Here is a 14,046-nt window from a genome sequence, read left to right as displayed (position 1 = left end):
TCTTTCCTGGGGGACGTTTTATTTTTTTCCTTAGTGTTTTTAAAAAAATAATGTTTAGGACTATGTGTCAAGAGTCCACATAAGCTTCTGTTGATAAAACATATTTGAATTTTTGCTTCTGAAGTCTCCACGACATTTCAGGTTTGGAGAAGTGATTTGCCCCATGAATTTTCATTAGAAACCCTAGGACAGGAAACATGCTCTGTTTAAAATTGAGATCTCTAGCAGGCTCTTTTATCAAGTCTGCAGAGTTCCTATTTAAACATGTTTTGTTTCAATAAGCAGTACAGAGTGACTAGTTCAGGTCTAGTTTGATAAAGTTTCCTTGAGGTCAATGACACTTAATATTCTTCAAAATCTACTACAGACTCGTAACAGAGACGACAATCTCTCGTTAACAAACACTTAAAATCCATGAAATTTCTAGCTGTCCTCATTATCAGGGCCTGTTAATTGATGATGCACACACTAAGGGGATTTGAGGCAGTTCCAAGCAGGGTCATGCCCCATACACTTTGGCCACAGAAAGTAAGAGAAAACACGGAGACCACAAGGAGAGATGATGTGGAAAGCAAGGGAAGGAAGTGACCTAGCAATTCTTAGGCCTTGTTTATGTGAGCAAAAAAACCCCAATAAATATCACCTGAAAGTATCACGATTAAGCTACTAAAGCAGTTACACTAAATATACTCCAGTGATTTTTAGGATTTGGTAGAAACTAGTTGAAGTTGCACATCTCAAAGTCTCACCATTTCCTTGTCCTCCATGTGTCGCCTGCCCCCAAGTCTTCCCTAAAAAAACCCTCCAAGCAATCTCTTCACCAGCTAAAACAGAAACAAAACAACAGGAATAACCCTGACTTACTGCTTCTGATTTGGGAGGCACTGGAGGTGGAGGTAGGGAAACATCTGAAGACTTTGTGGTTCCTCCGACAGTTGCAGGCACAGGAAGAGATGCAGTACCACACTTTGATCTGAAAGACCCTCTGTAGTTGTCACATTTGTTCTTCTCACTCAGTGAGCGAATGAGAGGCTGGTCACCAACCTTTCCAGACTCTTGGTCCAACCACAGCTCTTCATAAGGAAGTTCTGGTTTCGTAGGCAGAAACATTGATTCTTCGCTAACCTCAGGAAAAAGGTAATCGCTGCTACTGTCACCAGACTCCTGGTACTGAAGAGCATCATGAGAGAACAGGCCCCACTCGTTGCACAAGTCCCTGCAGCCATGGAGGTTCACTTCACTATTCCCATGCAAGTTGTTTCCATAGACACACACCGAAAGCCGGTGGAAGGACTGTGTAAGTTCATCCCGCGCGTAGCTAAGGGAGTTCGGCACGTGGCTGTGCCCCGTGCATCGGCTCTTCTTTGGGCTCTTGCAGTCTTCGTTCCAGTCAGTTTTCACATCTCGCACGGCACGGGAATACTCATCTATGTCAAACTGTTCCTGGCATATATTAAACCAGTGCTGGATAAAGGATTCATGCCACAGCTCCCCCTTCACCAGACTGTCGGGCAGAGTAAATTTCGGAAGTGTCAAGTGCAAGGGAAAATGCATGGGAATAATTTTGTTGCCACGAAGCACGCAACAAACAACCACAGTCTTGGTTTGAATGTTGACAAACTTATACCTGTGCCCTTCACGGATAAAATGCAGGTCATAAGGGTTTCTTGGTGTAGGACTTGGCACAGTCACGTTAACGGGCAGCCTCGTTTTTTCTACTATATTGCGAATCGTGTGCTCACCTTCTTGCATCTGCACCTCCAGCGGGCTGCGGGTGCTAAACTTGCCCTTACACTGGAAAGGGAGACTGATGCTTTCGTTGGTCCTGTGGTTCATGCAGATGAGGCAGGGCATTTTGCCTCTGCCTAGCTTACCAATTGAATTAAGTTTCCCTATTTTTTTGAAGATTGTGTTGAGTCGTGACTTCTCCTTAGAAGATTTTGCATAAAGGATTTCTGCTTGCCCCATTAAAGTGAGCTCGTCCCCAGTACTAAGGGTAATGTTGTAAACCTCAGTATCTTCATTGCATTCACCTGAAGCCACCTGCAAAATAATAATAATAATAATTAAAAAAATTACTTTCTCCAGTGAAGATGATAGTTCAAATCGTATCAAATCTATTGAGATTAGACTTACAAAACTATATACTGGGAGAAACTAAACTAATGTTATTTGAACAGCTGAGTAGTCAAGTGCAAGGTGCTTAACCTGAAGCTCAGCCAAGTAACCTTTTATTGTTCTGCACATTCCTGCATCTTCCTTGAGGGGAAATAGCCACCTGAAACTGCCAAAGAAGACATGAGAACAAACATAAGTAATTTTTAAAGAAAGGACATATCCACATATCCCAGCAAGTAAAATAGCCACTTGTATCATGCAGTTATGACAGAGCATGTCTAGATTCCCTTGAGTATCTTTTTCCCACCCCCCTGTTTCTGCACTTTGTTAGAACTTATTTGCCAGGCTCTTGAGGGAAGCAAACCTCCTCCTTTCACCATCCTCAGCTCCCTGAGAAGCAGAAAAGGTGATCTCATCATTATGGATGAAGCATATCCCTTTGATACAATTTCTTCCAGGCTAGGGAGAATGACAGATGACATCTATTCCCTGAAGGAGAAGTCAAGAATATCAGTCTATCCCATATGCCTAACTCCCCTTCTGCCTTGCTCTTCTAGCCATAGACTTCCTTCCTCATTTTTTGATCATAATTGCAATTTAAGAGATTAAACAACATATGCACAGCCATGTGTGTGCTTTTCTACTATGGAAATTGTACTGGAAAGAAAAAAAAAAAAAAAACAACAAAGCAAAACAGATGTCCAAGGTTCATTTGTTCCTAAAGTTATTTCCTTAAGACTGGAATGATTCTTCATAGACAAAATTGCTCTGCTTCACATTTGAGTAGTTGAATGTGAAAAGCCCTTTTCAGGGACCTAACAGAACCCACCAGCTCTTCCTCAGCAGCAGCAGATATCTACTCATAAAGGAAGGAGCATCAGATAAACACTACTGGCCTGTTAGAGACCATTTTATTTTGAAATATTGAACATACTAAAATAATTGCAAATGAAAACCTATGCTAAAAGGGTATATCCCTTCCTCACCTCTGCAACCTCTGAAGACTTCATGGAGCTGTGTGAAGTTTAAATTCCAGGCTTCAGACTTGGGTATCATCACAGAATAGCCATTGCATGAAATCAAGGCTGTAATTCCAATCAGTTAATAACTGAGGAGTGCTGTGAGTAACACTTCCTCTTGTAAGATGTGCTCTGCAATTCGCCCGTACTTGTAAAGTTGTGATTACCTTCTGCAAGGCTTTCAGAGCAAAGGCACAGGCAGCTCAGCTGAGGTGTGCTGCCTTAGCACTTCGGTTGTGGGGCTTCCGGAGAGGAAGTCATTCAAGCCCTGAATTATCTAAACAAACACTAATTGGTCTAATCCAGGAAATTACTAAGGTTTTATGGTACGTAATACTCATTCACAGTTCACACCGCTGTCCAGACAGTATTTTGAAACACTGCAACATGAAAGGGAAGCACTCGGGTTTTTTGCTGGTAACACTGGTGTGATGCTTATTTTGCTGGTTTCTCCTCAAAACCACCACAGAGGATGGCTTTTGAGCTGTGGCCATGCAGCCCTGCCTTCCGTGGAGCTGATAAGGGCTGAGGACACACAGATCAATCCCCCCCTTCTCTTTCTGAAAGGGCATGTTCCGTAAGAATATCTGTTTCTAGCACTGACAAGTCCCCACAAATGGCTCCTTTGGACAACATAAACTGTGCTGCCAGAAAGTTTAACTCGAGACAGTACGGTTACAGCTTTTCCTTGCTTCCTGCGAGACACTGGCAGGTGTCACAACCTGTGGCTGTGGGACCTGCTGCTTGGCCAACTCGCACTTCCCTGGTGATTCACAAACAAAGAAGCCACTGTAGAAGAAAATGGTGGGTTAGATGTGAAACCATAGAGGTAGCTAACTGTCCAAGCTTCATAACAAAGGTCTCGTGAAGCAGCCACTGATTAATGGCATCCATTTCAACCAGTAAAATAGCAAAGAGATTTTGAGATCCAACAGGCATGTTTAAATATAAAATTATTCTCAATTTAAAAATTTGAATCATGCTATGGTTCTAGTTTGGCACTCTGAGAAAAATACTGCTCTGGACTCTTCCTTCTGAACAAAAATATAACATATCAGCTGCTGTGCAAAGTTGTAATAAAAAACTAAAAAAGTGAAATGAAAAGTCTAAGATGGCACAACTTTATCCCTGTCCATGAAGCCCTACTATGGTGACTGAGGCTGTTGGTACATCTCAGCAGGCTAAGTATATATTTTGTATGTATATTTAAAATATTATATTTTAAAATTTAAGTTCTAAGAGTCAAGAAAACTAACTCTTCTCTCATTGTGTTAGGTTAATTCATTCATTACCACATGCTAATTAACATTATAAAGCATAGATGGTAGGTAAATATGTGTTGTAGGACATTATCAACAAATATATACACCATACATATCATATATATATATATATCATGTCTATCAGAATTATATCATACCATACATAGCAATCACCCTAAATAATCTAGAAACTCATGCACAGATATCTATATTTTCTATATAGTTCTATCTTTTTTCTATAGTTTTACATAGTTTCTATAGTTTCTATCAGTTTCTCAGATTACATAGCTAAATGATCTTTACTTTGTCCTTGTAGCAATGATCTATGAAAATCAAACTTGCTCTACCTTGTTCTCTCAAACATTTCACTTTATCAATGGCCACAAACCATACAAAAAATTCAACAAAGGGCCATGGCACAGGAGTTCAAGTGAGACTTGTAGAATCCTCTAGGTTGGGCAGGACCCCCAGAGTTATCTAGTCCAACCTGCTCCTCAAACCACGTGTAGTTATGGCAGGCTGCTCAGGGCCATGACTAATTAAATTTTTAGTTTCTCCAAAGATGGAGAATCCACATCTTCTCTGGGCAGCCTCTTTCTGAGTTCAACCACACTCATGGTTTTTGTTTTTTTTTTTTCTTATATTGGAGCAGAATTCTTACGTTCCAGCTTGTGCCTGTTGTCTCTTGTCCTCCCACTGGGCACCTCAGATGAGTCAGTTTGTCTTCTTTGTACTCTCCCATTAGGTAGGTATGCACAGCAGGGAGATCTCCCCTCAGCCCTCTCAAGGCTGAACAAACCCAGTTCTCCCTGCCTCTCCTAATACATCATCTGCTGACCATCTTGGTATACTGGACTCACTCCCACATGTCAAAGTCTTCCTTTTATTAGTAGGTTATTGGAAAAAAGCTGTTTCCCAAACTGGAAGCCATACTCCAGATGCAGCATCACAAGTGCTGAATGATGGGGAATAAACAGCATCCTCGACTTGCTGGCTACACTCTTGCTTATATAGTCCAATACGCTGTTGGCCACCTTTGCTGCACCGCCACTGCTGCCCACCAGGTACCCCCAGACTTTTTTCATAGAACCACTTCCTAGCCTGTCAGCGTGTTCCAGGGCTTATGGCACCCCAGGTGCTGGGTTTTGCACTTGCCTCTGGTGAACTTCACAGGGTGCCCATCAGCCCAGGAATCAGTCAAGCACAGCAGCTCCTCGGAACAGATTTGATTCACACGGAATCAAATTTTAAGTGTACTAATGCTTAAAGACAACATGAGCTGCAAGAAATTGCATATCATAAATTATCCCTAAAAGGCAGAATGGGTAACAACACACCAGACTCACCTCCCTCTACTCTCTAAGCTTCCAGCACTGACCCAGCAGGATTTGCACCCTGAAGCACCTCTACGCTCCTTCCCACCCCTGCTGAGAGCATGCCCCGTGCACTCTCTGCTTCCTGCACTGAAATCACTGGCAGAGTGGCCTCTGATATTTCAGAGCCTTGGACCTGCCAGTGGCATGTCCCAGCCCACGCACGTGACACGGCGTATCACTGGTATATGACGGACAGCAGACAGTAGCACAATGCCTCAGAGTGGCAGAGTTAAGGTAGCCCAGGACAGACTGGCGCAGAGATAACCATGTATTTTCGTGTCAAACTGTTAGAATCTCCTCAGCATTTTGGAAAACAGGTAACGCTACAGAAGGCAGAAAGCACCTGAGAAGCCTTCATTCTGCTATGTAACGTACCTGGGAGGACCAACTCTAGTCCCAGTGCAGCTCCACCTCACCCCACACTTTCAGCTCACTTCCTCCTCCTGCTTTGCCCACATAAGAGCAACACTCTTGCTTCCTTTCGGATTTCTGCCAGGTTTGGTTTTGAAGCTTCAGGTGGGAACACCTTGCAAGTGGTAGGAAGCTGAGACCAGATGAAGGAATAGGGGGAAGGAAGGTAGGACAATACATTTTCCTCAAGCATCTCTGCAGTGGGACTGTGCCCTTATGTTTTGTGTGGGGGTTTTTGTTTGTTTGTTTTTTCCCCTCCTCACATAGTCTATTTAAACCAGGAATTCTTCACTGGACAATTCTATTGCAACAACATGCAGCAGTAACCACCACACCTCCAGTTCCTGACATTACCAGATAAACACAAAGTCTCCTCCAGATATTAAACTATTAGCCTTGGGAGCATCCTGAAATAACTCCTTCCCCAAACACATTCATCGTCATGGTTGTTCTCACCATTTTACACATTTTAACAACAATGTTTTATGCATTATAACAATGACTCCTGCAGTTTTACTTCCCCCTTGTCTCTCTTTCCAGCCAATTTTCACTTTCTGGTAATAGGTGAGAATAATCAGTGCTCCCAGCTCTGTGGAAGAGGCAGTGCTTGCCAGCCTATACTCCAAAGCCATGTAGAAATCACTAGCAGATGTCCAAATTTAACAACTCCTAAGACAGAGGATGAGCCCATAGAACCCAAAGCAGCCTACTCCGTGCTGTTCTTGCTCTTCACCTCCCTACTGCCAGATGCTGATCCATACTAACAGCTCAGTATTGATGCCAGGATGCTGACTAGAAAGGTTGCTGGCTTACAGACATGTTGCATAACAGCGGTGGGTTAAGTCACTATAATGTTTTAAATTTGAAGACTCCTACAATTCAACAACAATTCAGAAGCCAATTACATCTGCAGAAGACAGGCATCAGGAAAGTGCTGAATTATTATTTATGAAACTCGTTCTTTTGGGAAAACTCAAGTATATTGTTTCTTTTGCTTAAGTAAAGGTTAACTCAGAAAAATAGATTTTGATAACACCTGAGTCAATATCCTGTCTTGGACTCCAACTGTTCTAATTTGTTGTAATTTGAAGTAAAAGTCTTTAATCACTTGGACTCATATGAACTCCTTATAAAAATGATTTGTGGCTTCATATTGCTTGTTATACCTGCTAGATTTTATTAGAGTAATGCAAGCATTGCATTCACTTTAAAAATACACAGTTAGGACTTTTTTTTTGGTAGAGCTCTTTTTTAACTGTGAGGTCTCTTGATTCATAGTTACCACATATGGTTTTTACTATTAAAGCCAAGGGACCAGTCATAGCACTACAAATATATAAAAATATATGTAATACATATTATATACATTAATTTTTTTACAGGTCACAAAAAATGGATAAAGATTTTTAAAATATAAACCAAAGAGTCTTCAGAAGAGCTATTGGAAGAAAAAATAAGCAAACTTTTTCAAGGAAGTGGACTAAATTCAGTGAGACAGTATCCCATTTTTCTTTTATAAAAGTCTGTCTCCCAAGACAGAGAATCAGCAAGTACAACTCTCCCTGTTAGCATATGCACATTTCCCTGTCAGCTGAGAGGGACTGTGCCCTGATTGCTACATTAAAAGCTGACATCAGTGCTGTTTAAGCATGTTTCAAATAAATCAAAGTGTTCCAGAAATGACCCAAAACATGACAGGCAGAGCTCTAACGTGAAGCACCTCTTCATGTGGGTTGTCAGGAGGGCCAGCTCATGAAGCCACTGCGAGGCAATGTCACTCACTATCCAGGCTGCTTTCAGAGCAGAAACTCTCTAGCAGGCACATCCATGTAGGCACAAAGCAGCAGGTCTGCTTCTCTTTCACTCAAGCCCTGCACCAGATGCCGGAGGAGAGAGGCAGCCACAGCACTGCACTGCCAGTGCAAGACATGGAGGTGCCACAGCCTGTGCATACTGGGGATGGGCTGGAGGGGGGGGAAGAGAAGAAGGAAAACCACCTTGGAGACAAAGCTTGCAACCTCATAAAGCAGCATCCTGGAAAAGGCTCTGCAATCAGCTTCACAGCCTCTCCTGGGAGACAGAGTGCTATCTTCAGGAGAAAAAACAGTATCCTGGAAGGTCTGAAGGGTCCTGCAACACTAAGTGGGCTGGTTTACAGAGTGCAGGCATTCATAGCTTGTCCAGTGTTCAATCTATCAGACAATATTGTTGCTTTTTAAGATAACTTATTATTAATTGCCCTTGGTATGATGTGGGGTGTCTGTTCCTGGTTTTGGTTTTAGGTCTTAATGCACAGAGCTTCCTGAGTATTTGTACAGACTGCCATCTGTGTGGGACCAGAGCATCTGACTGCAGAAAGCTACTGCTACTGATTCAGCAAAAGCTAGGGCCTTGGGGTAGCTTCACTTTCTTAATATTTTTCTTCCTAGCATAGAGAATAATAAAAAAAATCCTAATCTCTGTAGTGTAATGCTGTTACCTAAGCAAAATTATCTACAGTTATGCACTAAATATTAATACAAAAAAGTTATCACCTATCAGTGAAGAAAAGACAGAACACCTCTAATTTTGAAGTAGGAACAGACTAAATACCTATTGACTGAGTTAAATTAGCTTATCCCCAGAACACTCTAAATTGCTGTGCCTGTAGGTGCTGCTGGCCACTGGGTACCTGAGGCAACTGACTGGGTATACAAGCACAGTACCAATACCTATGCACATACAGAGATATTACCATAGAATCATAGAATGCTGTGAGTTGGAAGGGACCCACAAGGATCATTGGGTCCAACTCTTGCCCTGGCATAGGACAGTCACAAGACTCAGACCAGGTGTCTGAGGGCATTGCCCAAATGCTTTTTGAATATTGTCAGGTTTGGTGCCATGACTGCCTCCCCGGGGAGCCTGTTCCAGTGCTCCACCACCCTCTGGGTGAAGAACCTTTTCCTAATGTCCAACCTAAACTTGCCCTGGCACATCTTCCTGCCATTTCCCCTGGTCTTATCATTGGTCACCAGAGAGAAGAGATCAGGACCCACCCCTCCTCTTCCCCTTGTGAGGAAGTTATAGACTGTGATGAGATCTCCTCTGAGTCTTCTCTTCCAGAAGTAGTTCTAGTCATTACAGAAGTTTGGTTTAATCTAAAATTTCCATTGGCTATTCTGTGAAAAGTGACTCTACCTTTCACTCCCAGCTCTGCGTGATGGCATGTGCTACAGCCTTCCTTCAAATATCCAGCAGGTCCCAAACCCCCTGCCACAGTGCACTGCCCAGAAAGCCTGCCTAGCTCCAAAACCATGGGCAAGGAAGGAAGGGTGACTCATCTCCCCTGCCTCTCCTAGGTTAAGGTGGCTTATTTTTCCTTTTAAAAACTAATACATTAAGTAAAAATAAAGCAACCCCCTTGGAGAAGATCCCACGACCCATCACAGCGAGAAGGCAGTTCTCTGAATGGCAGCACTAGCTGTCAAATCCTGACAGAGCAGCAAAGGATTTACAGGGAAGGGCAAGGCTCGCACCAAGTTGAACTGCAACTGTGGTGTATTGGCACGTGCAGGCAGACTTCAACAAGCACAGATAAAACCATGCAGTGACTGTCTGGTGGCACCCTGTAACTCTACAGGCTCTTTCTTCAAAAATTATCCATGAAAGACTTGAGTGTTTGTAACAAGAAAGAATTCCCAGACTTCAGAGTTCCTCCTAATGTTAAATGTTTTATCAGATATGTTAGGCATTTTTTTTTCTTTTTATATCAGATTAGCTACCTTCCAGTACTCTCTTCTGAATTTAAACAGGCATACTGCATTGGACAGAAATCAACCATACTTAGTATTGCTTCCTTTGCTCTAATCAGCTTGACAGGATCTCCCCTATATTAAAATTTTAGCTTACCTAATTCTCTTGCATGTAAAGAGTTATTAAACACTTTAATAAATCCTGTTAAGTTCATTTATTTTTTGGAAGATGATAACCTTGGAATAGACTTCCATGAAACTGGAAAAACTGCCAAAAGAAATACTGCCAAGATAACTGTGTAACTAGGTTAAACCTGGATCATTATTACTGTTATTTACATTAAGGAGTGTCACAATAATATTTTTTAAAATTGATTTGATAGTGAACAGTAAGTTATGCCTATTTCTCAGTTTGCTAAATATGACAAAGAGCTTTAAGAACACTCATATTAAACCCAAAACACAGTATTTTATATTTAAACAAGTCTGCAGACGAATACTTTTCTCCCTATAGAATCAAAGCTGCACATTTTACTGTGCTACTCTCTTGATTTTGCCATCGATCAACAGAGAAATAATGGCACAGCACCGGATAAAGCAAGCAGCTCCAACATAAGACTGATTTTCCTGAGTAGAAATGGAATTTACTTGTTGTCTTGATTTGCTGAACTACTTCCTAAACATACAAAAGTGTTCCAACTTTCTCATGTAGCTTTCATTCATGAAAGGTTTTTTACGGCTTCAGCTTAATGGATAACATAAATGAAAACAACCTCCTGTCTTGAAAGACATGTTGGTGAATGAGCTCAACATGAGCCGGCAATGCACACTTGCAGCCCAGAAGGTCAACCATATCCTGGGCTGCATCAAGAGAAGGATGGCCAGCAGGTCGAGGGAGGTGATTCTGACCCTCTACTCTCATGAGACCACACCTGGAGTACTGCATCCAGCTCTGGAGCCCGCAACATGGGAAAGACATGGACCTACTGGAGTGAGTCCAGAGGAGGGCCATGAGGCTGATCAGAGGGCTGGAGCACCTCTCCAGTGAGGACAGGCTGAGAGAGTTGGGGTCGGTCAACCTGGAGATGGAAGGGCTCCAGGGAGACCTTACAGCGGCCTTCCAGTCCCCGAAGGGGCCTACAAGAAAGCTGGGGAGGGACTTTTTACAAGGGCAGGTTTTGATAGAGCACGGGGTAATGGCTTTAGACTGGAAGAGGATAGATTTTGATTAGATATTAGGAAGAAATTCTTCACTGTGAGGGTGGTCAGACACTGGAACAGGTCGCCCAAGGAAGTTGTGGATGCCCCCTCCCTGGAAGTGTTCAAGGTCAGGCTGGATGAGGCTTTGAGCAACCTGGTCTAGTGGGGGGTGTCCCTGCTGATGGCAGGGGGATTGGAACTAGATGATCTTTAACATCCATTCCAACCCAAACCATTCTATGATTCTATGAGTCTGTGTCGCTAAATGAATTAAGTGATGAGGTCTCACGCTTCGAGTAGTCTTCAGCAATCTTGTTTTGCACCTATAAAAACTGTGGACTAGCTGGTATTCCCCAACTCCAGCAGTGCAAGGAGAAAAAGCCATTAAAAGATTGTTATAAAAGCCCCACATCGCTACACACAGGACCAGGAAACACTGTACTGGCTTTGCACCAGCTCTATCAACCAGTTTCCTCTGTAGAGTACGTAATGTGGATAAGGCATCACAGCTCTAGGAAGCTCTTCAAACAGTCTTATGTGCTGTATCAACTGAAGCAAACCAGACAAGCCCAATGACCATGCTGTTCTGTTGGCAGAGGTGACCTACCTTGTTTAGTGTCACACATATAGGTAAGACATATAAGGCAGGACAAGGAAGAACAAGTTCTGTCTTCGTTGTTTCATGCCACTGCACTGCAGTGTGTTTGGTGATAGCAAGCCCTCACACTCATGGGACTGCTGACCCTTTGATGAGCCCAAGAGGTGTGCACATGAAAACAAACACAAACGCGCACACACAGAGAACAAGTGTGATTTGGTTTTTTTTGTTTGTTTGATTTGGTTTGTTGTGGTTTTTCATTTTTTTTTATTCACGATGCTATTTAGCTACAGTAATTTTGAGACAAGCAACCCCATCATTTCACCCTGTGTGCTCTCTGAGAATAAAGCTTTCTGGACAGGGATCTGAGCAGCTGCTGCTTAGCAGAGAATAAAATTCAGACTGCTGGAGGCGGAGGGGAAAGGGGGCAACAAACAACACTTGTTTAGAATCTCGTAGAAGCATCCTAATTAGATGAATTTTGTGATGGATCATCAGGACTGCTCCCCAAAGTGCCATAGGACAGGAAAGCCCTTAGAGGACATGTTGATTTAAGACTGCAAAAACGATCCCAAAGAACACTATCACTGAATGCAGAACACTAAAGGCTCGTTTGTCTCAAAAAAAAATCACACTTCCCACACAGTGTCGTTGCTCACTTGCCATGTATATAAAGGTTGTAACAGTTAATCATTTAGACAGGGATAAATATTTATTCAGGGACTACCTTAACGTTGAATGTTATTTCCTCCATGACGTAAACTCGTTCAGGAAATGCTTTAGCCACCTCCTCCACACTGTTAAAATACTGCACTGGCTCCTTAATATCTCGGTCTTGTTCCAGCAGCTTAAACTGCCCTGAAAACAGATGATAAACAGAAGAGTTGTAAGATATTTATATTGGACAACTGTCACTGTGGCAACTGCTGGCTCAACTTCACCATTCTGCTTGGTCAATTTTTTCCGATTATTAGCAGCCAAACAAGAAGATGAAACATTGCAAAGAGTCTCCTGAACCTGCCATGAAAGACACCCAGTTCTCCAGGTCAGAATGAAAAGAACATGTGGGAGCCCAAGTTAAATTAAAAAAAGATCCTTTTATCACATGCTCTCTAGAAATAGTAAATAACTATGGAGGCATTTGTGTACTTAATTTGGTGCAACAGTATCTGTACAGATAGCGTTTTTTGGCCCTTAATGTTAAAAGCTTTACATAAAGAAAACACACTCATTACTGTAAAACCCCAAAACAATACACGTAAGGGTTTTATTTTTAGCATTATCAAACAGCTATTAAAAAATGCTACCTTGAAACCCCTTTCCCTGTAGGCTTCCCTAAGAGTGGAAGACCACCAAACTTTCCTTAATCATAAACTAAGCCCTTTGAGAAGTTTAGCTAACATATGAAATTAAACCATATACATTGAAAACACTTTTGAAGGTGGTTGCCTTCAGAAAAGCATTAGAGAGAAGTGTTTCTTGCTGACTTTACCTCCCCACCCCCAAATGAAAACTTTGGCTATTTTCAAAGTCTTGTAAAAGGCAAGAACTAACACAGAACTAACATCAATCACCTCTGTGCACTATGAACATAAAGTTTAAAAGCTTTCTTTTATAAATATAGTGATAACCAAAGCTTAGACGGACACATTTGCTGCTTGTATGAATTAAAAATCAGTGGAGCAATCTTCCCAAATTTAGAAACATGAACTACTACTAAGTTAAAGGCTGGTCTCAGCAAGAGAACAGCACAGCAAGACTCAATGTTTAAGAAACATTTCCAGAAAATTAGAAAAAGGCTAAGTAAAAATGATTAGTGCATCTCCTGTAAATCATATTTTAAAATTAGCAATGCATGCAGCCACTGGATTAGTGTTCTCAAACAGTGCTCAACTTCTTTAAAATACATGCAATGCATCAGGATGTCAGCCACCTACAGAAATATTTTCTCACTCCTTCAGCATTTTTGTGCACAACACCCTGCTGCCCCATCTACCCCATCAGACTTGAGATTTCTGTGACATGTTCAGAGAATTCACCCACACTGAACTATTTCAGGCCCCTTAGCAGCAGAGGAGGAAATGAACACAAGCTCAGCAAGTCCTGGCAGCCTATGAGAAAGACCTGTCTCACCACTCTGCCAGGTGTGTGCACACACACACACACACACACAGACACACACACACTAAGAGAGGTATGAGACCAAAAGGCTCAGCTTCTCCACCCAACCCCAGCACCCTGCTGACAGAAGCACACTTGTTTAATCCGTGTGCTTGAGTACTGTGGTTGTAAGCATAAATATCAATTTACAAGACAGAAGACTTCCTT

At 42.2% G+C, this 14,046-nt stretch overlaps 1 protein-coding gene across 1 annotated transcript in view; it reads right to left on the bottom strand.

The window, feature by feature from the left end:
- The window catches only part of GAREM1 (GRB2 associated regulator of MAPK1 subtype 1), a gene marked incomplete at its 5' end in the record, with an annotated part of 80,494 nt that overhangs the window by 8,590 nt on the left and 57,858 nt on the right, over window positions 1-14,046 (bottom strand). Inside the window, 2 exon segments of the mRNA XM_010170883.1 lie at window positions 865-2,043; window positions 12,446-12,576. Coding sequence (XP_010169185.1) covers window positions 865-2,043; window positions 12,446-12,576 — 1,310 coding nt within the window.

The sequence above is a fragment of the Antrostomus carolinensis genome, unplaced genomic scaffold (assembly GCF_000700745.2).
Source record: "Antrostomus carolinensis isolate BGI_N321 unplaced genomic scaffold, ASM70074v2 scaffold21716, whole genome shotgun sequence".
In the NCBI taxonomy this organism is placed as follows: Eukaryota; Metazoa; Chordata; class Aves; order Caprimulgiformes; family Caprimulgidae; genus Antrostomus; species Antrostomus carolinensis.
This window is presented reverse-complemented; position numbering and strand designations above follow the sequence as displayed.